A 22,061-nucleotide genomic window follows, 5' to 3' on the forward strand; every position below is an offset into this window, starting at 1 on the left:
TCGGCGGCTGACCCAGATGCAGAGCCCACCTGAGGCCACCAATGTCACACCTGTCCCATCCAGGGCATCTGCCCCACATCCCATGACCTCGCCCAGTCCTGAGAGCCAGAGGTCACGGTCTCGGCCTCCAGGGATCCTTGACCTGCTCCAGGGCACGGCAGCCTCTTCCGCTGCCGGCCGCTCTGCAAGATCAAGGTCAGCACCCTGGCTCTGGGGCTGCATTGCTCTCCGGTGAGCACAGGGCGAGGCCTGGGGTCTCCTGGTGTGTTTGTGGCTATCTGGGACTTGTCCCTGGGCTGTCAGCTGTGTCCAGAGGCTGCTGTGACCATGAGGCAGCGAGTGGGCTCCCATCATTTGTTCACTCCTCCCTGAGCAGCTGGGCCGGGCGGGCTCTGCACTGGGGACACTGGAGTGACCTGACAAGGCCACGAGTGGCAAGGAGGGATAGCAAGGGCCCAGGGCAGGGAGTGTGGAGTCCAGGGTGGCAGCCAGGAGAGGGCAGAGACCCCAGACGTGGGGCCCACCCTCTTGGACTAAGGGTGAAGGAGTGGGTGGGTCTGGGTGCCCGTGGCCCCAGCTCTCCCACCCAAGGCAACCACTATGAAGTGCCGTGGCCCAGGAGGAGCCAGACAGCCGCTGGTCCTGTGAGCAACACAGACGCAGACAGACAAGGCCCCGCACAGGACGGGCCTGGGTGGGACTGAGACCCTCCACAGACCCTCGCTGCAAATGACAAGTGGGTTGGGGCCGGCGCTGTGGTGTAGTGGGCTAAGCCTCCGCCTGCAGTGCGGGCTTCCCATATGGACGCTGGTTCATATCCCAGCTGCTCCTCTTCTGATCCAGCTCCCTGCTATGGCCTGGGAAAGCAGCAGACGATGGCCCAAGTCTTGGGCCCCTGCACCTGTGTGGAAGACCCGGAAGAAGCTCCCGGCTCCTGACTTTGGATCGGCCCAGTTCTGGCTGTTGCAGCCATTTGGGGAGAGAACCAGCGGATGGCAGACCTCTCTCTCTCCGTCTCTCCCTCTCTGTAACTCTGCCTTTCAAAAAATAAATTTTAAAAACAAACACACACACACACACAAAAAGGCAGCTGAGTTATCTGAGCCGTCCGCCGCGCCCCAGCACTGCCCCATACAGCACAGCTGTGTGCACACGCACACCCCACAGGTCACACACTCACACTCCACCTGACCCACAGGGTGCCAGACATGACTGGCTGCCCCTGACCTCCAGGGGCCCTGCGCGTGCCCCAGGGGCCTGGCGGGCTGTGGTGGGGTTGGGGCATGCATGTGGCCCAGGGAGGCTGGCCCCCACCTCCCCACTATGCCTGGGTCCAACTTTCCTATCCGTATGCAGAGCTAGTGCTCTGCCCAGCAGGGGGCGCTGAGGGGCCACAGAAGCCCCGGGTCAAGTGCACAGGTGCTGCTGGAACCGCGAGCGGCTTAGGGGCACGCAGGCAGAGGTGCCGGGTTCCTATGACTGGCAGATCCTTCAGGTCTGGGCCCCGCCTCCTGTCCTCCCCAGGGACCCCCATTCCCACGGGCCGCCCTGTCCTCACTCCCACAGTGCCTCTGCCCATGGGGCCAGAAGTCTTGCCAGCCCACCAGCGACCCCCAGGCACCCTGAACCCACCTCCGCCTGCCCAGCCCCGGGCCTGGGTTCAGCACAGCCCACCCGGAGCTGCAGCCCTGAGCCACGAGCCCCCAGGCCACGGGCCTAGGACAGCCTGGCGTGAGGAAGGCCCAGGCTGGGGCTGAGAGGCTGAGCTGGGCCCGAGGGGCCACTGTTCCCGGGTGGAGCCCTGCTCCACAGTGGGCTCCCTGCCCCTTGTGTTGGTAGGGGTCCTCTCCAGAAACCCAGGTCTGGTGGACCCTGCTCAGGCCCACCCGTCTCCGGGGGCGGGGAGGAGAGAAGCCATGCGGGACCCAGAACGAGGCTGGTGAGTGCCCTTTGGCTGTGCTGGGGAGGCCAGACCCCCTGTCCATTGCAGGAGCGACCTGTGGGGGGTCAGGCCTGGGCACCCTAAGTGCAGCACCTTGGAGGCTGGTTCAGGGCCCGTGGGTGGCCCCTGCGTCCCCCTGGACAGCCACGGGTGGCTGACGACATGGCAGGGGCCCCTTCGGCGGCTGTGCGGCGTGTGAGTGTGCACACCAAGCCTCGGCCAGGTGCATACACTACGAGGATGGCCATCCACCGAAGGAACACGTGCGCCACTTTCAAGGAACTCTGGCCAACGTGTGGGCCTGCCCGGGACGGCAGCAGACCTGGGATCCCTGGAGCAGCAGGCAGGACACGCGCAAGAAGAGGGGGTGGCCCAGGGCCACAGGTTCGGGGACGGCCAGGGCAGGTGGAGGGCCTCGGAGGCCGTGGACGAAGAGGAGGCTGCAGGTGGCTCACGGACAGATGGCGGTCACCGCTGGGGTCTTTTCCCGCTGGGGCTTCTTGGCACACAGCCAACACCTTTGGGGGCTGCCTCTGTCCCCGGCCGTGGGGGACTCCCTGAGCCCTGCCCACAGTGCCACGGTGAAGCTCAAGTCCAACTCCCCCAAGCCCAGCAGGGCTGCCTCTCTGGAGTCAGTCCAGTGCACCCCTGGTCACGGGCCTCCTGCACGAGGCTGGTGGGTCCGGGCAGTGGGGGCTTCCCCGAAGTTGAGCACACGGCCTCAGCATTTCTACTGAAAGACAGGTGCGTCTTGAAGGTAGGACAATGACCAAAGGCAACACAGTAGCTGCTGTCGCTGGAGGCCCGCAGAGGCAGGTTCTGTGCACCTGCTCTGCACCCCAGACCTTGGGCCGTCCTGCTCCCCCGAGGCCCAGAGGAGCCCACAGCCAGGGGGAGTGTGTGGAGGGCACTGCAGTGCCCATCCTTGCCAAAGAACCTGCGTCCTGCCCTGTCAGCCGCACGCCTGCGGGGGAGGTGGTGCCCCCTCTCGGTCCGGGGGACCATCCTGGCCAGCCTGAGCCGGGCATCTGGATCTCCGCTCATCCGCACTGGCCTGGCCATGGCTCCAGCCAGTGAGAAGTGAGGCTGGTGGGGCAGAGACAAACAGCCCCGCCATGGAGGCACACCGCGATGGAGAGCCACGGAGAGGCCAGGACGAGAGGCCGGGATGTCGCTTGTCCTCCCTTGGAACAAGACTCTCCTACCCTGTTGGTCAAACCCCGGATGGAGGGGCGCAGGAGGGCAAGGCCATTGGCTATGCCGGCAACAGTCACCTCTTTCCACAAGCCCCTCCTGGGAGGCACCGCAGAGCAGGTGTCGCAGACACAGCAGGAGAGGCCGGGGGCGGGCGGGCGGGACACCTGCAAGTCCCCCTTGTGTCCTGGGGACGGCAGGACGGGGCAGACACCAAAACTCGGAGAATCCGTTTATTTGATCATTTTGAACGCTGGAAATGCCAGACCAATCCACGAGGAAGACAGACCACACACGGATGCTTGTGCTCGTGACGGGACAGCGGCATCGCCATGGCTCTGGGCATGCATTTCCCTTCGCGACGGGCAGCTGCACGATGCATACACACCACGACACAACCAGGCTCGAGGGATCACAGGCCACGAGGGGGACCACGCGTCAAAGGCCACCGGAGGCATTAAATACGGACCTACACGTGACGCTTCACTTCACCAGACGGCTAACTTAGGGACGAAAAGGAAGGAGACGGCGGCATACAGGCGTGCAAGTGGTTTTGGTGGGAGGACCAGCAGGGTGGACGCAGCCATGCACGGGAGGGGCTCACTATCTGCTCTCCCTCTGTCCCCGCCCCCACCTCGCCCCCAGGCACCTGCGACGTCACCTTGAGCCTGGGCGCCCTCGCTCGGTCATGACCAGTGCTGCCTGCCTGTGTCCGTGCTGCCTGTGCACCGGACACGCCCTGGAGCTGAGAACACTGGAACCCTCCCGGAATCGCAGCCCTGGAAGGGACAGGGCGGGGCGGGAGGCGAGGGACACCGCGAGGGCCATCGGAGGAGGGAGGTGCAGCCGGCAGGGCCGGGCCAGAGCCGTGGTCGCAGTCCCGGCAGCGCGGGAGTGACGGCGGAGGCAGCCACGTTGGCAAGCGAAGCTGGAGCGGCGAGCGAGCCGGGCTCCCTGGCGGCGTGCGGCGGCCCCTCCCTCAGAACTGGCTGGCGCTGCTGGGGTCACACTGCAGCAGCCGCACGATGGACGGGTCGCTCTTGGCACCTTTGATGAATTCTTCCAGGGACAGTTTGCCTGCGGGACAGAGTCGGGAGACACTGGGATTAGCCAGAGGGTCCACGGGGCATGGGCACGGCGCCCGGGTCAGGCACGGGCCCCGCGGGTCCCACTCTCCAGCTCGTCTGGGGCTGGATGGCCCCCAGGCTGCACACTGCCCCTCTGCGGCTCCCCGCAAAGCCTCAGGACACCCACACCCGGGGGCAAGCGGGCCTGGGTGAGCACTCAGCCCATGCTCACAGAGAGGTGCTCAGGTGCTTAGTCCAGCAAGAGCGTGGTATTGGGTCTAACCCACAGGCAACCCGGGTGGGTACTCCGTGGGCAGCCATGGGCCCTCAGCTGCCACGCGCGCTGTCTGCCTGCAGCTCCAAGCCTCCAGCCTCCGCGGAGGTCTCCATCTGCTGGTTCACTCCCCGATGCCCCCAGCAGACGAGGCTGGGCCAGGCCGAAGCCAGGAGCCCAGGGTTCCATGTGGGTGGCAGGGACCCGAGGACCTGAGCCATGGTCTGCTGCCTTCCGATGGGCACTGGCGACAGCACGACCCCAGGCACTCCCAGCCGGGCTGTGTGCCTCAGGGTCCCGCCTCCCTGTGCTTCACAACGGCTCCGCCTGGCTCCGGGGCTGCACTGCACACAGCCCACGAGAGGCACAGAACCCGAGTCCCACGGCGCCCCCCCCTTGCTGGGCCAGGCCAGAAAGCTGTGTGCACCCTCATGGTCACTGTCCCCAGCCGGGGCAGCAATGCCGCAGCCTGAGAGCGCTCCTGGGCCACCCGGGGAGGCCCCCAGCTCACAGTGAGAGCGGCAGGCCGGCCCAGCTTCCAGGACCCCCGCGCCCTCCTGCAGCGCACCCAGGGGGCCTCGCAGACAGGGGGACAGGGCGTCCCTGGGTTTTGAGGGGAGAGGCTCCACTCAGAGGTGCCTGAAGGTGTCCCTGGCTCTGAACCCCAGATGGGGCACAGAGCGGGCCGCCGCAGGGAAGCCACAAAGCTGCAGAGGGGACAGGGAGTGTCCCAAACCCATCTGCGCCAGCCACAGCACTGCATGTGTGTGCACATATGCATGTATACCCACACATATGTGCACACGCACACAGCATCACACTGCACACGGCATCACACACACGCACACATCACACGTGTGCACGCATCACACAAGACACACATGTACACAGCATCACACACACTTGCATCACACACATGCACACGGCACCACACATGTGCACACACATCACATGCACACAACCACACATGTACACAGCATCACACATGCACACATCACACATGTGCACACACATCACACAAGACACACATGTACACAGCATCACACATACACACTTGCATCACATACATGCACATGGCACCACACACGTGCACACACATCACACGTGTGCACGCATCACACAAGACACACATGTACACAGCATCACATAACACTTGCATCACATACATGCACACGGCACCACACACGTGCACACACATCACATGTGTGCACACATCACACAAGACACACATGTACACAGCATCACATACACACTTGCATCACACACATGCACACATGCACATGGCATCACACACATGCACACATCACACATGTGCACACACATCACACATACACACTTGCATCACACACATGCACACGGCACCACACATGTGCACACACATCACACAGGCACATGTGTACACAGCATCACACACATACTTGTATCACACACGTGCACACATCACACGTGCACACACATCACACATGTATGCAGCATCGTGTACACACATGCACACGGCATCACACACACTTGCATCACACACATGCACACGGCACCACACATGCACACACATCACATGCACACAACCACACATGTACACATCACACATGCACACATCACACACGTGCACACACATCACACAGGCACACGTGTACACAGCATCACACACATACTTGTATCACACACGTGCACACATCACACGTGCACACACATCACACATGTATGCAGCATCGTGTACACACGTGCACATGGCGTCACACACGGAATCATGCATGGGCACACACACACACGCACACACCCCTCATCCCCTACCGTCGTTGTTGGTGTCCATCTGCCTGAAGATCTTGTCCGTCCGCTTCTCGGGGGTCGACTCGTCCTCGGGCATCTTCATCACAGAGGACACCATCTTGTAGATGGCCTGCACGGGAGGGCGGGGGGTCAGGGGTCAGGGGTCGTCTCCGCCCCGGGTGGGGGCTGGGAACGCCGGCCGAGGATACGCACGCGGTCAGCCCGCCTGCAGCTCCGGAGCCGCCGCCCTGGCCCAGCTCAGAGGGGAGGGAAGAGCTGGGAGCCCCCGCCCAGCGCCAGGGGGCCGCTGCCCACCCGCCCCGCCACGGGAGGGCGGGGGGTCAGGGGTCAGGGGTCGTCTCCGCCCCGGGTGGGGGCTGGGAACGCCGGCCGAGGATACGCACGCGGTCAGCCCGCCTGCAGCTCCGGAGCCGCCGCCCTGGCCCAGCTCGGAGGGGAGGGAAGAGCTGGGAGCCCCCGCCCAGCGCCAGGGGGAAGCCGCCGCCCGCCCGCCCCGCTGCAGGAGGGTGGGGGGTCGGGGGTCGGGGGTCGTCTCCGCCCCGGGTGGGGGCTGGGAACGCTGCCGCCCTGCTGCGGGAGGGTCGGGGGTCGGGGGTCAGGGGTCGGGGGTCTTCTCCGCCCCGGGTGGGGGCTGGGAACGCTGCCGCCCCGCCGCAGGAGGGTGGGGGGTCAGGGGTCAGGGGTCGTCTCCGCCCCGGGTGGGGGCTGGGAACGCCACTGCCCTGCCGCGGGAGGGTGGGGGGTGGGGGGTCGGGGGTCAGGGGTCGGGGGTCGTCTCCGCCCCGGGTGGGGGCTGGGAACGCCACTGCCCTGCCGCGGGAGGGTGGGGGGTGGGGGGTCGGGGGTCGTCTCCGCCCCGGGTGGGGGCCGCGGGCCCGCACCTGCACGATCTCCAGCATCTCGCTGCGGCTGATGTAGCCGTTGCCGTCCAGGTCGTACATGCTGAAGGCCCACTTGAGCTTCTGCTCCAGCTTGCCCCGCGAGGTCACGCTCAGCGCGATGATGAACTCCCGGAAGTCGATGGTGCCGTCGCTGTTGGTGTCGAAGGTGCGGAAGACGTGCTCGGCGAACTTGGAGGCGTCGCCGTAGGGGAAGAAGTTGGCGTAGATCTTCTTGAACTCGTCCACGGTCAGGTGCCCGGTGGGGCAGTCCTTGAGGAAGCCCTTGTACCACTCCTGCAGCTCGTGGTCCGTGAACTCCGTGTTCTCCCGCAGGTCCTGCAGCACCTCGGGCCGCAGCTTGCTGTTCTGCTTGCCCATGGCGCCCGGCGGCGGCTACACCTGCAACACAGCCGCCGTCAGCCGCCGCCAGCCCGGAGCAGGGCTGAGCCGCGCCCCCTCCGGCCCTGCGCCGTGCGTGGGCAGGGGCTGAGCCGCGCCCCCTCCGGCCCTGTGCCGTGCGTGGGCAAGGGCTGAGCCACGCCCCCTCCGGCCCTGTGCCGTGGGCAAGGGCTGAGCCACACCCCCTCCGGCCCTGTGCCGTGCGTGGGCAGGCCCCTCCGGCCCTGTGCCGTGGGCAGGGGCTGAGCCGCGCCCCCTCCGGCCCTGTGCCGTGCGTGGGCAGGCCCCGCAGGCCCCGAGCTCGCACGCTGGGGGCCACCCTTTGCCCCCACCAACAGGGGGGCCGCACGCACGCCCTCTAGTGGCGAGACGGAGGAGGTGCACGGACCCGGCTGCCCGGGGCTAAGCTGCAGAGGTTGGAAGAAACCTCGCTCTCAAGCGCCCACCCACCTCCGCCTTTGTCCTGGATGGTTCCCTTTTAGGGGAGACCACACGCTGCTTCCAGCCTTACGTGAGACTCCCGAAGCCTGGCAGGAGGGCCTCCCAACTAAGCCGCAGTGAGTGAGGCTTTGGAGCTGTTTCTGCATCTATGAATGCTGCCCGGCGCGCGTGGGGGTGGGGGTGGGGGTCCCCCTCCCCACTCCCCCCTCCTCCGCTGCAGCCTCCTTCCCAGGTGGATTGGTTCACACGTGAGCGCTTTGTTTTCACCCATCTCTACAGCCGGAAGTAACACACCAAGCATCCCGTCCCGTGTGCAGCCTCTGCCCAGGGCAGCTTCCTACACACAGCAATCCCACGCCGGGACACGCCACCCACGCAGCGCTGGCTGTGACCCCGACGACCCCGAGCCCCAGCGCTGGGCACGGGTAAGAAGTCATCTTCCAGATGGATCTTTGTGTGGCGACAACAGCACACAGTCTGCCGGCATTTGTGAAGAAAAACACAGGGGCACGGATCGGTCCGCGCCTCGGACCCCCACCCCACCCCACCCCCGCCCCGGGAAGGGCTCAGGGAGCAGCCGGGGTTGGGCCGGCGCCTCTCAGCCTTGACTGCAAACCTGCGACTTTAAGATGCTGATGAACACCCACAGACACACCGGCCCCAGCCTCCAGTCCTCGGACACAGAGCCCTCCCTTCTCCGGCTCCTCCCCGGTCCAGGGAACACCTGGAAGCCTGCCCCGCCCCCTGCTGTCTGTAAGTTGGGCCTACAAAGTGGGAGGTGCCAGTCTTGGCACAACTGGCCCCTCGGTTTGCTGCCAAGGGTGCAGAGTGAGGGGAGAGGTGGGGTGCAGGGCAGCAGGTGCTGAGGCCAGCCTCTCCAGCCCCCACCCCAGCCCCTGACCCTCGGAGGAGTAAGAAGAGCCCCTCCCCACCTCCACCCCCACCCAGCCCTCTGTCAGCTCAGCGGAGCCCTGGGGACTTGGCCATGGGGACTTCCACGTAACAAGACCAGGGCGGATGTGAGAATCAAAATGTAATGCCTCGGCCGGCGCCGCGGCTCACTAGGCTAATCCTCCGCCTAGCGGCGCCGGCACACCGGGTTCTAGTCCCGGTCGGGGCGCCGGATTCTGTCCCAGTTGCCCCTCTTCCAGGCCAGCTCTCTGCTGTGGCCAGGGAGTGCAGTGGAGGATGGCCCAGGTGCTTGGGCCCTGCACCCCATGGGAGACCAGGAAAAGCACCTGGCTCCTGGCTCCTGCCATCGGATCAGCGCGGTGCACCGGCCGCAGCGCGCCGGCCACGGCGGCCATTGGAGGGTGAACCAACGGCAAAGGAAGACCTTTCTCTCTGTCTCTCTCTCTCACTGTCCACTCTGCCTGTCAAAAAATAAAAACAATAAAAAAAAAATGTAATGCCTCAAAGATGGCTGGCAGGAGAGGAGAAGTGACCAGGAGGCGGCCAGGGCCTCCAGCCTCGCTGTGACTGCTCCCGTGCCAGCCCCGGGGCCACCTCTGAGGGCCCCAGGCCAGCACCACACACAGAAGGCCTCCCTCCGAGTGGACAGGGCTGGGTCCCCAGGGTGGCACAGGGCCCAGCGCCCGCCCCCCCCCCCCCCCCGGCGGCAGCTCCGTGTCCTCGGCACACCCAGCCTCCAGACTGGATTCTGTCCCCTCCCGGTGCCCGTGAACCTGACCTCATTTGAAAACAGGGTCGCTGCAGACGACTGAGTTAAGAAGAGGTCATTAGGACGGGCCCTCGTCCACCATGGCTATGTCCTCAAAGCAGGGGAGATGGGACCCCACTGGCAGACACACAAGGACAGGGCCCCACGGCCCCCAGAAGCTAGAGCGAGGAGGACAGATTCCCCGCCCAGGCGGGGAGGCTGGCCCGGGGCAGGCGGCAGGCTCACAGCCATCACCGGCCACCACTGTGGGCTCATGGCACCTCCTCTGCCTGACGGGCATTTCTGCCCCGACTCTCGGACCCTGCAGGCTCGGGGTCGCTGCTGCTGGCGTCAGCTCACCGAAAGCCAATCGGCGCCAGAGAGAAGCTCCCCATCTGCCCCAGTGGGCTTGGGCTCCGTCCTCACAGACGCCCCGAAGTGCCACTCTCGCTGCCTGAAATGATGGACGTTCACAGATGGGAGCGCCAGGCGCAGGAGGGGAGGGGCGGGTGCGCCGTGCGGAGGGAAGCCCCGGCCTGCCCGGTTCCTCCCACGTGGGCCCCAGCGCCCCCTTCTCAAACCTCGGCGGGGCCTGGAGGAGCAGGAGCAGGGGTTTCCACCAGCCGACAGGGAGCTCTTGCTGTTGGCATGGACACTGTGCACATGTACACACACCTGCACTCGTATACACACCTGCATACACACACCTGCACACATACACATGCCTGTATACATACATACACCCGCACAGGTACACACACCCGCACAGGTACACACACCCGCACGCGTACACACACCTGCACACACACACCTGCACGCATACACACACCTGCATACATATATACACCTGCACATGTACACACATCTGCACGCGTACACACACCTGCATACATACACCCACACATGTACACACACCTGCACATGTACACACACCCACATACACCTGCACATGTACACACACCTACATACACACACCTGCACACACATGTACACACCTACATATGTACACACACCTGCACACACCTACATACGTACACACACCTGCACACACACCTACACCTTAACACATACACACACCTGCACACGTACACAGTTGCACACATACACAGCTGCATGCATTCACACCTGCACACGTACACACATCTGCACACACCTGCTTTTGGGGATGACTCTGACCAGGCTGGTGTTCCAGGAGAGCCGGGAGAGCCCCTCTGGGGATGCGAGGGGGGATCCGAGCGCGTCGGCATCAGAGAGGCCCGAGGCCACGCCGAACCCCAGGGGACTTCCTCCACTGGGGAGTCCGCAGGATGGGAGTGGGGTGAGGGACCCAGCACGGACACAGCAACCCTGGCGTCTGTTCTCATCCGATCTCAGGGAAGAAGAAAGGGCCGTGCTGACAACAGCCTGACACCGGCTGATCTGAGCCCTCATCTGGACCGGGGAACGTGGAGGCCGAGGGTGCTGGGACCCCAGCGTGGTAGAATGTCTCCTGAAAGGGAACCTCCACCCCCAACAAGAAACAGAACTCCTAGGCCATGTTCACGGCCCGGCCATGATCCCAAGGCCAACACACAGCGAAAAGTGCACGGGGCATGGTGATGGCCGAGCAGGGCGGAGGGAAGCCACACCCCACGGCTTTGAGAGAGGGCCTGAGGAGGGAGGCGCAGGCCAGCCGGTGCCCTGGGGCCTGAGAACCTCCAGTGCGAGAGGACACAAGACGCCCTCGCGTCCTGCCCCCTTGCAGCCAGGTCAGGCCCCAGGTGGAGACGCTGCCACTCCACCCAGCTCAGCGGGGCTCGCAGGCTGCACAGTCCAGCAGTGTGGGGCCAGCACGGCAGTGGGGACAGGGTCACCCTCCAGCTCTACAGGGTGTGGTGACGTCACAGGCTGTCCGGCAAGGAAGCCGGCCTGAGCTCACCTCCACATCTCTTCCCTGCTCCTTCTTCCTGGTCACAGGCTGGACTACATTTCCCAGCCTCCTTTGCAGCCCCTGGGCCACGTGACCGCACTGGACAATGGGATGTGGATGGTGATGCCCACCCCTTCCAGCTGGGCCCCTCCACCACCCTGCTCTACCCTCTGTCTGCTGCCTGCAGCTGGGTGCAGAGAAGCCGGGGAGGCCCGGTCGGCACAGACCCTCCAGCAGGTCCCCGCCAGACTTCCTGATCTGAAGCGCAGCCCACAGCGCCTCCCTGGAGTGCCCTTTTCCCAGTCCTCCTGCAGATGGCGCCGCAGTGGCTGCCGCGGGGCACTGGGGCTGAACTCCGGGGAAGCCCAGCTGGGCAAGGCTATGGGAGGGAGGAGGGAGGACGGGCTAAGTGATGCCTGGAGTAGAGCCCTCCCCTCCCCAACGCCACACCCCCTGCACGCGACCAGGAAACGCATCTTTCTGTTGTGCTGCCCGGGGCCAATGCGGGGCGCAGCCCCTGGCCCCGGAGTCATGTGACCGCCGCCACACCTCCACACCCAAGGGACTCCCTGGAGAGACTGGACAAGGCAGCCACAGGCTGGGGAAGCAGGGGCAGAACCAACAGAGAATGGGGAATGTAAAGGAACGTCGCTCTCTCCTATGCAGAAAGCCCCCAGCCGGCCCCCACCCCAGGGGCCAGCCACGATCGAGACCCGCACAGGGCTCCAGAGGCTCGTTCTCAGAGAAACCGGGAGCCCAGCTTGTCCTGAGGACCTGGGGCTGGGCTGGGTGTGCAGCGGGCGGGCAGAAGGCAGAGCCCCAGCTCCTGGGGCTGTTCACGGCACAGGTGCCAACAGGACGGGACAGGACGGCCAGGTGGGGTAGGGATCCCAGGAGGAACGGACCATCCCCCGGGGGTCCCTGGGCATCCAGAATGACCAGGAAGCTTTCAAAGGCTCCTGGAGGCCCCCGAGCCCCGCCCCATGAGCAGGGGGCCGGGGCAGGGGTGCAGGAGCTGGGAGGTGGGGTCTGGCTCGGCCCTGCTGTGTGGAGAGGGTGTTATCTGCAGCAGAGGCCTCCTGGGGCCGTGTGGGCTGTGGGCCGGGGTGCCAGAGTGGAGCCTGCCCCCCCCTGGCTGTGCCGTGCCCGCCTCCGGCCAGTAGTGCTCCCAGCAGGTGCTCCCAGCTGCTCCTGCATCACAAGATGGCCTCCCACCACCACTCCCTTGGAGTCGCTAAATGGATCCCATGAATGCCAAAGACAGCCACCGCCGGCCTGGCCTCGTCACTCACGCACTGCGATGGGCCGGGCCAGGAGTGCGTTAACAAAGGCCTCCTGACATCCGAGCACAAAGAGCCCCGTTTGAGCCCGCCGAGGACGGGCGGGGGCGGCTGGCGGAGCTGACCCGTTATTAATGAGCCGAGGAGCTGTCTGGGAAGCAGGACCTCCTGCAAAGGTGGCCATCGGCAATCACGCCGCTCGGCAGCACCGGCCACCCCGGCTCCATTTATCACAGATCTGTCTTCCATCTTGGAGCAGGAGGGCAGGGTGGGGGGCGGGGGTCCCGGGGGAGCCGGCCTATCTGAGGGCACAGCCGGCTCCTGCCTGGCTTCAAGGGCTTCAGATTCAGGCAGGGCTCGGAGCAGATAGGCACCAGCCTTCCAGGAGGGAGCGTCGCTGTCGACATTTCATTCACGGCCACCGACAGCGGCGGAGGGAGCTAAGGTGGCACCGACACCTGTCTCAGTTACTGCTATTGTTCTTAATGGGCTACCTTGTAAAGCAAATGCAAACGCCACTTGGGGAGCCTTGTGACAACATGAACCCACAGGCGGCAGAACCTGCAAATGAAAGCCTTCTCGGCAGAGTTCCAACAGCGGCGCGGGGAGGCCCACGGGAGCCCAGGGCGCGCACGTCCCATTAACCACAGCTCGCGCGGACGGCAGCTGGCGGCGTCTCCTCCCCTCCTGCACAGCGCTTGATCGGGCCGATCTCCAAAGCGTGCCTGGAGACACTGGCAGGGAAGACAGGGGAGGCGGGAGAGGCGGACTCCTGATCAAAGTCCCAGGCTCCCGACAAGGCTGCAGGGGCGTTGCAGGTGAATTTGAACTTCAAGGCATCCACGGCTCGGGCCGGCTCGGGATGACAGCCTGTTCTGAACAGGAAGGTGGCAGGCGGCCGGAGCACGGGCCAGTGACTGGGCTGTGCTCCTCGTCACCTGGCCCCAGGCCCTGTCTTTCTCCTGGAGCGCTGTCCTCTAGGCAGCCAAGCTCAACCCATCCCATAGGGTGCAGGGGGCAGCGGAACGCGGGGCTGTGCAAGAGGCAGCTCACTGGACACCAGAGGGCAGCACTGGGCAGGTTCCCCAGGCTCCCAGCTCTGAGACCCCGCCTCCCAGCTTCCTGACCTCACCCCCTGCCGCTGCACCTTGCCGTGGTCACGTGTGCCTCAGTTTCTCCATCTGTAAGCTGGGGCTGCTCTGTCTGCAAGCCACGTGCCGCTGGGGAGCACCTGGCCACGTGTGTGCACATCCGCAGTGAACCACACACACTGCACCTGACGGTCTAATATGCAGATGGTAATACAAAATCTACAACTTCTCAACCCCGATTGCACGGGAGATGGCAAACATGGCTGCAGGGACAGTGGGCGTGGCAGGCATTGGGGCTCCCGTTCAGAGCTTGGTTTGAGGTTGTATTAAAATACTAAGTAGAGCTGGCACCGCGGCTCACTAGGCTAATCCTCCGCCTTGCGGCGCCGGCACACTGGGTTCTAGTCCCGGTCGGGGCGCCGGATTCTGTCCCAGTTGCCCCTCTTCCAGGCCAGCTCTCTGCTGTGGCCAGGGAGTGCAGTGGAGGATGGCCCAAGTGCTTGAGCCCTGCACCCCATGGGAGACCAGGAAAAGCACCTGGCTCCTGCCATCGGATCAGCACGGTGCGCTGGCCACAGCGGCCATTGGAGGGTGAACCAACGGCAAGGGAAGACCTTTCTCTCTGTCTCTCTCTCTCACTGTCCACTCTGCCTGTCAAAAAAAAAAAAAAATACTAAGTGGATGACACCAGGCACATCAGGCTGCTAACACCCTGTGGCGTCCTTGGCTGGCTTCCCTCTTGGTGCAGGGCAACGCGTCGGCACTTCACAATTCCCCAGGGGCGCAGCAGGCGCTCTGCTCAGCAGAGGGGCCCCGCTGTGCTGCGGACCCGGGTCTGATCCCCGCGAGGGGGCAGGTGTTGGAGGGTGACAGCCGACTCCCTGAGTCAGACCTGGTGCAAGAGGGCACTCGACAGCTACGGGGCGCGTCTGGGTCCAAAGCCAGCCCACCGACCTCGGCGGCTGCCGGGGCTCTCCTGGAAGCTTTGCCGCATGGGCACGGCCGGTGGAGACCCTCCCGGCTCTGCACCAGGTCCCTGCAGCTGCACTTCCCCAAGACGCCTCAAAGCCCTAAAATGCAAAAGAAGCGGGGAGAGGCCAAGCAAGGCACAGGACCCCTCCCTGTCCTGGGCTGCTCCCTTTCCACTCTCCCAAGGTGGAAACGCCCTCCGCGAGGCCGGGGAAGAGTACGAAGTCACCGAGCAAACTCCTGCACCGCGACAGCACCAAGAAGAGGAACACACGGGCGTGCCCCTCCCCTGAGCCTCTGCACACACCGGCTCACCCGCCCGTGCGGTGCGCTGGCTCCTGCTCTCAGGCAAACTCCTACTCTACCACCAAACCCCAGCGTCCCCGCCGCTCCTCGGGGCTGCGCCTCCCAGCCCCACGCTGCCCTCCGCTGTGCGGTCCAACCCCCGGCATTCTAGAAGGACCTTCATCGTGGCCGCAGCCTTGTCTCTCTCCCTCATGACACCCTGAGTTCTCAGGACAGAGGGGACCTCAGTCACCCCAACAGGGAGGCTGCCTCGTGCGTCCAGCCTGGGCTTCCGGCCTCAGGGCCTTGGCACGACGGAGGAATCCCTCAGCCTGTCTGCTCTTCCTCCCCTTCAGTATCTGCCGGGTTCATTCCCCCCACCAGCCTCACCGGGGCGCCTCCTCCTCCGGGGAGCCCGCCTCACAGCACCACCTTCACGCCCTGGTCCCACGCTCTGTCCCGTGCCCCAGCATTCCCCACCACCTGACACCGCATTTATCTGTTTAACGACCGCCTGCCTCCTCTGGCCACCACGGTAACGGGCTGGCACACACTGGGTGACCAGTCCCGCATCAGAAGTTAGATGCCGTGGCTGACGGACAAGCGAGGGGCTGGGTGGGTTTTTGCCGGCTCTTTCCTGCTCTGACATCACACGACTCCCCCAGCGTCGGGGCTGCGGGGTGGAACACAGGGACCCGAGGGGACAAGCTGTCTTGCTCGGGTCTGAAGGTCCGGAGAGGTGCGTTCAGACTTGGTTTTCTGGGAAGCTCCATCTGCCGGCGCAGGAGCAGGTGCAGCAGAGGTCCAGCCAAGCTCGCTGCCCCTCCCCCCCCAGGCGTGCATCCCCGGCTACTCAACAGCCTGACTGTGCCTTGACCTGGAGCCCGGCGGAGAGAGGCAGGAAGCGGGCGGGCAGGCCAGGGGACGGGAAGGTGGACGCTTTGGGTGGGTGGGTGGGGTCTCCCTTTCAGAGCCGGCCAGCGCCACCGGAGACAGACGCAGAGGCTGGACCCAAACAACCCCCTCCAGGTTGTTCTGAAGGCAGAAGCCCCCTATGCCCATCACGTGTGAGCTCCGTGCTCCCAAGGTGGGTGGACGCAGGGGACAGCACAAGGCAGGGCGGGGAGGCAGAGCGCCCCGTGGCCTGCAGCCCTCAAACCCCCCCAGGGGAGCAGTGACAGCGTCCCATGCACCCCTCGGGCAGCGTGGCTCGAGCAGGCCAGCGTGCTGATGGCGTCACAGCGGGAGAGGGCCCGGGGAGCGGCCGGGAGGGGTGGGGAGGCGGGGGCTTGCTGCCAACAGTGACCGTCCCCAAGGACCCGGAGGGCCCTGGGGACCCCATGCCCGGGCAGTCACGCAACAGCCCCTCCAAAGGAGAAACAGGCACATGAACCCCCAACTTCCTATTCTCGGGGCCACGGCACATCCCAAAGAAGGGCAATTGAAGCTGGCGCTGCCCCCTTGCCAGCCTCTACACGGAGTTGGAGGCCCCGCTGGCTTGGCCGTCTACATTCCAAGGAGGGGCTCGCTCACCAGCTCCGGTCACCCCCAAGTAAGCTCTGTGGCCAGCTGCGGGTGACCCCAAGTGGCCACCCATCAGGGGGCAGAGTACAGCCTCATTCCACAGCGACGCTGCCGGCCAGGATGTGAGCAACAGCCCTCGCCCAGAGGACAAGGGGGCAGGCTTGCGCCCGTGAGGCTGGCCCCGTGTGGCCAGTGACTCAGCGTCCCCCAGCCAGAGGCCAGCGCCCGGCACACCCTGGTGGAGACATGGCAGGCCGGGCAGCCCTCGGGGGAAGGGGGGGGTGCAGAGCCGGGCCCTGGAGGCGGGGCTGCACACAGGAAGTCACACTGCCCGGTCTCAGCACTCCACAGCAGGCCTCTGCCTGCACCCCTGCCAAATGGGGCCAGCCTGCCAGCTCCAGGGGCCACAGTCAGGTCGGAGGCTGTGTCTGCGCCGGCCTGTGCGGCCAGCACGGGGCCCAGGCGGGTCTCCTGCCAGCTGCCCGGGGTTGGCTGTCTCTTCACTTCCACCAGTTTTCCTGCCCTGGAACGCAGTACTGCTCCCTGCCCGTGGATCTGACTGTGTGGCTGTGAGGGGACAGGGAAATTGCCGCCCGAGGACGTGAAAACTCCAGGCAGTGTAGACGCAGAAAGGCACGCTGGGCACCCTCGGGGAGCTCAGGGACAGCTCCAGCCAGAGTGCGGCCGGGGACGGCCCCTTCTGCCACACCCATCTTGGCTGGCACGACCAGCAGGGGCGGGCGTGGTGGTGCCACGGGCCAGGCCACTGCCTCGGATGCCCACGTCTCCTACCTGAGAGCTTGGTTCACGCCCTGGCTCCTCCGCTTCTGTTAGTTTCCTGTGAACAGGAACCCTGGGCGACAGTGATGGTGGTGGAAGTGCTTGGCCCCCGCCACCCACAGGGAGACCTGGATGGAGCCCCCAGCTCCTGGCTTCAGCCTGGCCCAGCCCTGGCTGTTGCAGCCATTTGAGGAGTGAACCAGCGAATGGAAGATTCTCTCTCTCCCTCTGCTTTTAACTGTTTAAATCTATCTTTGCAAACCAACCAACAAACCAACCAACGCATCCCCCAGTCCTCATGGCCCGGTGGGCAGGGCCTGGGATCTCGCGTGCAGCCGGGGCGGGTCAGTGCCGTCCAATCCCCGGTTTCCAAAGGGAAATGAGGAGGCAGCAGCAGAGGCTGGGGGCACAGGGCGGGGCCTGCGGCAGCTCGCACGGGCCCAGCAGGCCGGAGGTCCCACCCCCGTGCCAGGTGCCCCTGGCCAGCCTGTGGACCACGGGAAGGGGATGTTGGCTCGTTTCGAGAGGGTCAGCGAGCGCAGCGGCTGCTGGAGGCACGGTGGGCTCTCCCGGGGGCCCCACGCCCTGCGAAGAGCTGGGAGGTCAGCTCCGTGCACCCTGAGGCTGCTCTGGTAGGGCTTGTTATGTGCACACACACACCGTGCACATCAGCATGAACACACCCACCAGCCAGTGCACACACACACACACCTGCCAGTACCCCCCACATACCAGCCAGTACACATATACACACACATACACACACACACCGTACACATCAGCATGAACACACCCACCAGCCAGTACGCACGTGCACACACACTCACCAGCCAGTACCCCCCCCACACCAGCCTGTACACGTATACACACACATACACCATACACATCAGCATGAACACACCCACCAGCCAGTGCACACGCACACACACTCACCAGCCAGTACCCCCCACGTACCAGCCAGTACACGTATACACACACATACACCATGCATATCAACATGAACACACCCACCAGCCAGTACGCACGCGCACACACACTCACCAGCCAGTACCCCCCACGTACCAGCCAGTACACATATACACACACACCCCGTGCACATCAGCATGAACACACCCACCAGCCAGTGCGCACACACACACACACCTGCCAGTACACACACACACACTCAACACCACATACACACACCCTATGACATACACATGCACACACAGGCTGCCCCCCACCAGTGTGCAGCCCTTGTTCTGCTCCCCGCGGGCGGGCGCCCGGTCAGGACCAGGCTGCCCTGAGGGGCGCCTTCCCCATACAGCAGGCTGGAACGACTAGGATTTCACTCCCAGGAATGTCCCATTTTTAGGGAGAACAATACAGGTCGCATTTCCCATGCACTGCACCGCTCTCCGCTAGGCTGGCCCAGATCCCCATGCACCAGGCCCCGGCATGAAGGGAGGCACCCACGGTCATCCCCAGCAGGGGCTGCCCAGGCACCCAAGGGCTCCGCTCCCTGACCGGCAGCGAGGGGTCCACGCGTGGGGCGCATCCTCCTGCTCAGCTCTGTCCCAGGAGACCACAGAAGCTGCAACTCTGCCCGCAACTGCTTCAAGCAAACCAGTTCTGATTCTCCAACCCACGGTCCCTAAATGAACGAGGTGGAGCACGCTCTGATGAGCGGCTGTGAGCAGAAGCTGTGCGTAGCAGCCTGGCCAGAGGGCCACGTCCACCCTGGGATGCACTGCCCACGGCCACGCTCACAGACTGCCTGGTGTCCCCTTACAGCCCAGCACACGGCTCCCAGAACTCTTGCCTAATATATATTTTTTTAAACTCAGGAGAAAACCAGGAATCATCTCGTATGCTGTTTGATTCATGCTTAACGTCTCTGGAAAGAAATACAAACAGTAAGTCATTCCCAGCCAGTGACATCAGCGGGCTGAAATGCCAGGCGGAGCGGCGAGGGGCGGGCCGTCCCTGGGCAGAGCCTGTGTTTACCGCGGACCGGTCACGCCTACCCCACCGCACCGGATCCTGCAGGGCTGTGGGCAGTGACCACCCACACACCGAAGGGGTCACCCACGCGTGTTCGCTGAGCACCTACTAAGCGGAAGCCCGGGCAGCCCCAGGGTTCCTGGAAGGAAGACGCCCTCCACGTGGCTGGGGTTGGCACGGATTCCCTCCTTCCTCCCCCAACACCGACTGGCTGCCCCCTCCCCCTGCCAGGCACGGAGCTTGGGTGCTGGGGCAGGGGGCAAGACGGGAGGCAGCAGCCCTCTGCCGGGCCCACGGACTCCTGTCCTGGAGCTTCCAGGCTGGGCCGCGTCCTTTGCCGACCCTTTCCCCGAGGACATGGGGCGGGGCTCCATTTACCCAGGGTGCGGCTGGGAACAGCCCCGTGACCAATTAGCACATGCCTGGAACACAGGAAGACACAGCAATTGTTTGATGGGAGCAAGGAAGGAAGCCAGAGAAGGAGGGAGGGAGGGAGGGAGGGAGGAGGGCCGCCCCCCCTTCGTGGGCGCGCCTTCCAGGAAGCTCCCATACACACGCGGATCTGGGGGCCACAGGGCAGCTCTGTGGCCCCTGAGCACAGCCCAGTGAGCCCTCCTTGTGGGTTTTGAAGAAAGAGCCCCAAAACTGGCACAGGGGTCGGACAAGTCCAGGACTACTCAAGGGGGCACGGGAGAACAGACGCAACATCCGAGTTGGCCCCCAGGCTGCTGGCCTGGGCCAGCTGGACAAGCCTTGGGGAGGGAGAAGAAGGATCGGCATGGGGAGACTGGTGCCGTGTCTGGGCCAGAGCAGAGGGCTCACACCTGGCTCAGGGTGGGGAGCGAATGAGGCACCACCTTTTACGTCCCCTGCACGGGGGGGAGCACGGGACTCTGATTCGGCACCTCGCACGGGTCCTGACCTGGGGCAGAGGCTGGGGAGGCGACACCTGTCCCTCCACCGAGTCCACGGCTGGCAAGATAGGCGAGCCAAGTCGTGTTGCCCACCAGATGGTGTGTGTGCACACGCAGGTACGCATGCACATGGCGCAGGCTCAAGCGTGTGCACACTGTCCACAACGCTCGTGAGGGTTGAGGCCACAGGCGACGCCCACAGGAAGTCATAATGCAAAGTCATCCAAGTCGCCCTAAAAATAGCCCTCAATGTACCACACAGGAGGGCGCCTGCGCCAGGCCCACCGTGTGCCCCCACAGGCTGTGCTAGGAGATGCCCACCTGGGGCCTGCAGACGGGTCAACTGGTCAACCAGTCACCTCCAGCAGGAGACCCCCCAGATCCTGCTCATGCACGGCCCCACACCTCTGACTCCTCCTGGTCTGGCAGCCTACAAGAGAATGGTTGCCAGACGGATCTAAACAAAGGTTTGGTCCTGTGTGGAGGGCTCACTCTTAAAGGACCCCACGGGTCTGTGGTGTGGTGTGCTTTGGTGGCTCCGAGACTCTGCCCGCACCTGCTCCTCGCTGGTCAGTGCTGCGAGTGCTGGCCTCGGTTCTCATCCCTCTGGCTGCCCCTCACACACACCACAGGCCCTTTGCACAGGCTGCTCCCCCGTACCTCCTACAGGTCTTGGACAATGGCTTCTCCCAGACTCCATTGACGCAGTCGGTGATGAGGGTCCTGGGGGCTGGGCGAGGCTTGCAGGTCATCCCCACCCCCCTTCAAGTCCTCCCTCACTGCTGCCTCCTCCTCTTGCCTTTGACAATGGACCTGATGGGCCACCTGTCTCAGTGAGGTCCCAGCACCCAGGGTCAGCAGAGGTGGGGCAGGGGGGCAGTGAACAGTAATGAGCCACCCAAACAGTCGCCCGAGGGCAGCACCCAGGCGGACACGGCCCTGCCTGGCCCTGACACTCACTTCAAGGACTGCTGTCCCATCCTCCCCGGAAGGCGTGTTGGCGGCCACCACCATCCAGCAAAGGAAGGGAGGCTAAGACACAAAGCCAGACCCGCAGGGACCACGCCAGCCCCGGGGGTCCTCACCCGGGAACTAGACCCCGCACAGAGCATCGGTGCACAGCGGGCTGGCAGGCCCTGAGCCACTGTGGGAGGGGCTGTGGAGCCTGCACAAGCAACAGGGGGCTCCTGCGGCCAGTCTTCTGTGGGGCAGGAAGTTCAGCCGGGCATCCCTGAGGGCCAGAGGTCTGGGCGTGGCAGGGGGAGAGGCTGAGGCTGAGCTGGTGGGAAGGGAAGTGAGGGCAGGATGGAGGGGTCTCGGGGAGGGGGAGGCTCAGCGGGAGGCAGCAGGGGCCGGGGGCCGAGCTGCTCCAGGGAGGCGCCTGCGGGCAGCCACAGCTTCACCCTGGAATCAGGGCTGAGCAGGAGCCACTGCTGGGCCCACGCCCTGCAGGACACTCATGGGAGGACTGGGAGGGAGGGGGACTGCGTCCACCCAGCCGAGGGGCCCCACGCGCCCTGCAGGCAGCAGATGAGCGCCAGGGAGGGCTGAGGGCCCTGGCACAGCGCCTGCTGGGGGAGGGGTCCACGGCCCTGGGACGGCGCCTGCTGGGGTAGGGGGTCCACGGCCCTGGGACGGCGCCTACTGGGGGAGGGGTCCACAGGCCTGGCACGGCGCCTG

At 64.8% G+C, this 22,061-nt stretch overlaps 1 protein-coding gene across 2 annotated transcripts in view; it reads right to left on the reverse strand.

Annotated features, from left to right (window-relative positions):
• Positions 1 to 3,356: 3,356 nt before the first annotated feature.
• Positions 3,357 to 22,061, reverse strand: part of HPCAL1 (hippocalcin like 1) — an 85,732-nt gene continuing 67,027 nt past the window's right edge. For both annotated transcript variants that reach the window (XM_008249835.5, XM_070069753.2), the window contains exons 3-5: positions 7,147 to 7,545; positions 6,269 to 6,374; positions 3,357 to 4,213 (exon numbers count right to left, since the gene is read on the reverse strand). In XM_008249835.5, coding sequence (XP_008248057.1) covers positions 4,116 to 4,213; positions 6,269 to 6,374; positions 7,147 to 7,524 — 582 coding nt within the window. In that variant the 5' untranslated portion in view covers positions 7,525 to 7,545 and the 3' untranslated portion in view covers positions 3,357 to 4,115. The remainder of the gene's footprint in view (positions 4,214 to 6,268; positions 6,375 to 7,146; positions 7,546 to 22,061) is intronic.

Source organism: Oryctolagus cuniculus, chromosome 2 (assembly GCF_051225735.1).
Source record: "Oryctolagus cuniculus isolate XC-2025 breed Fujian yellow rabbit chromosome 2, ASM5122573v1, whole genome shotgun sequence".
NCBI classification, from domain to species: domain Eukaryota; kingdom Metazoa; phylum Chordata; class Mammalia; order Lagomorpha; family Leporidae; genus Oryctolagus; species Oryctolagus cuniculus.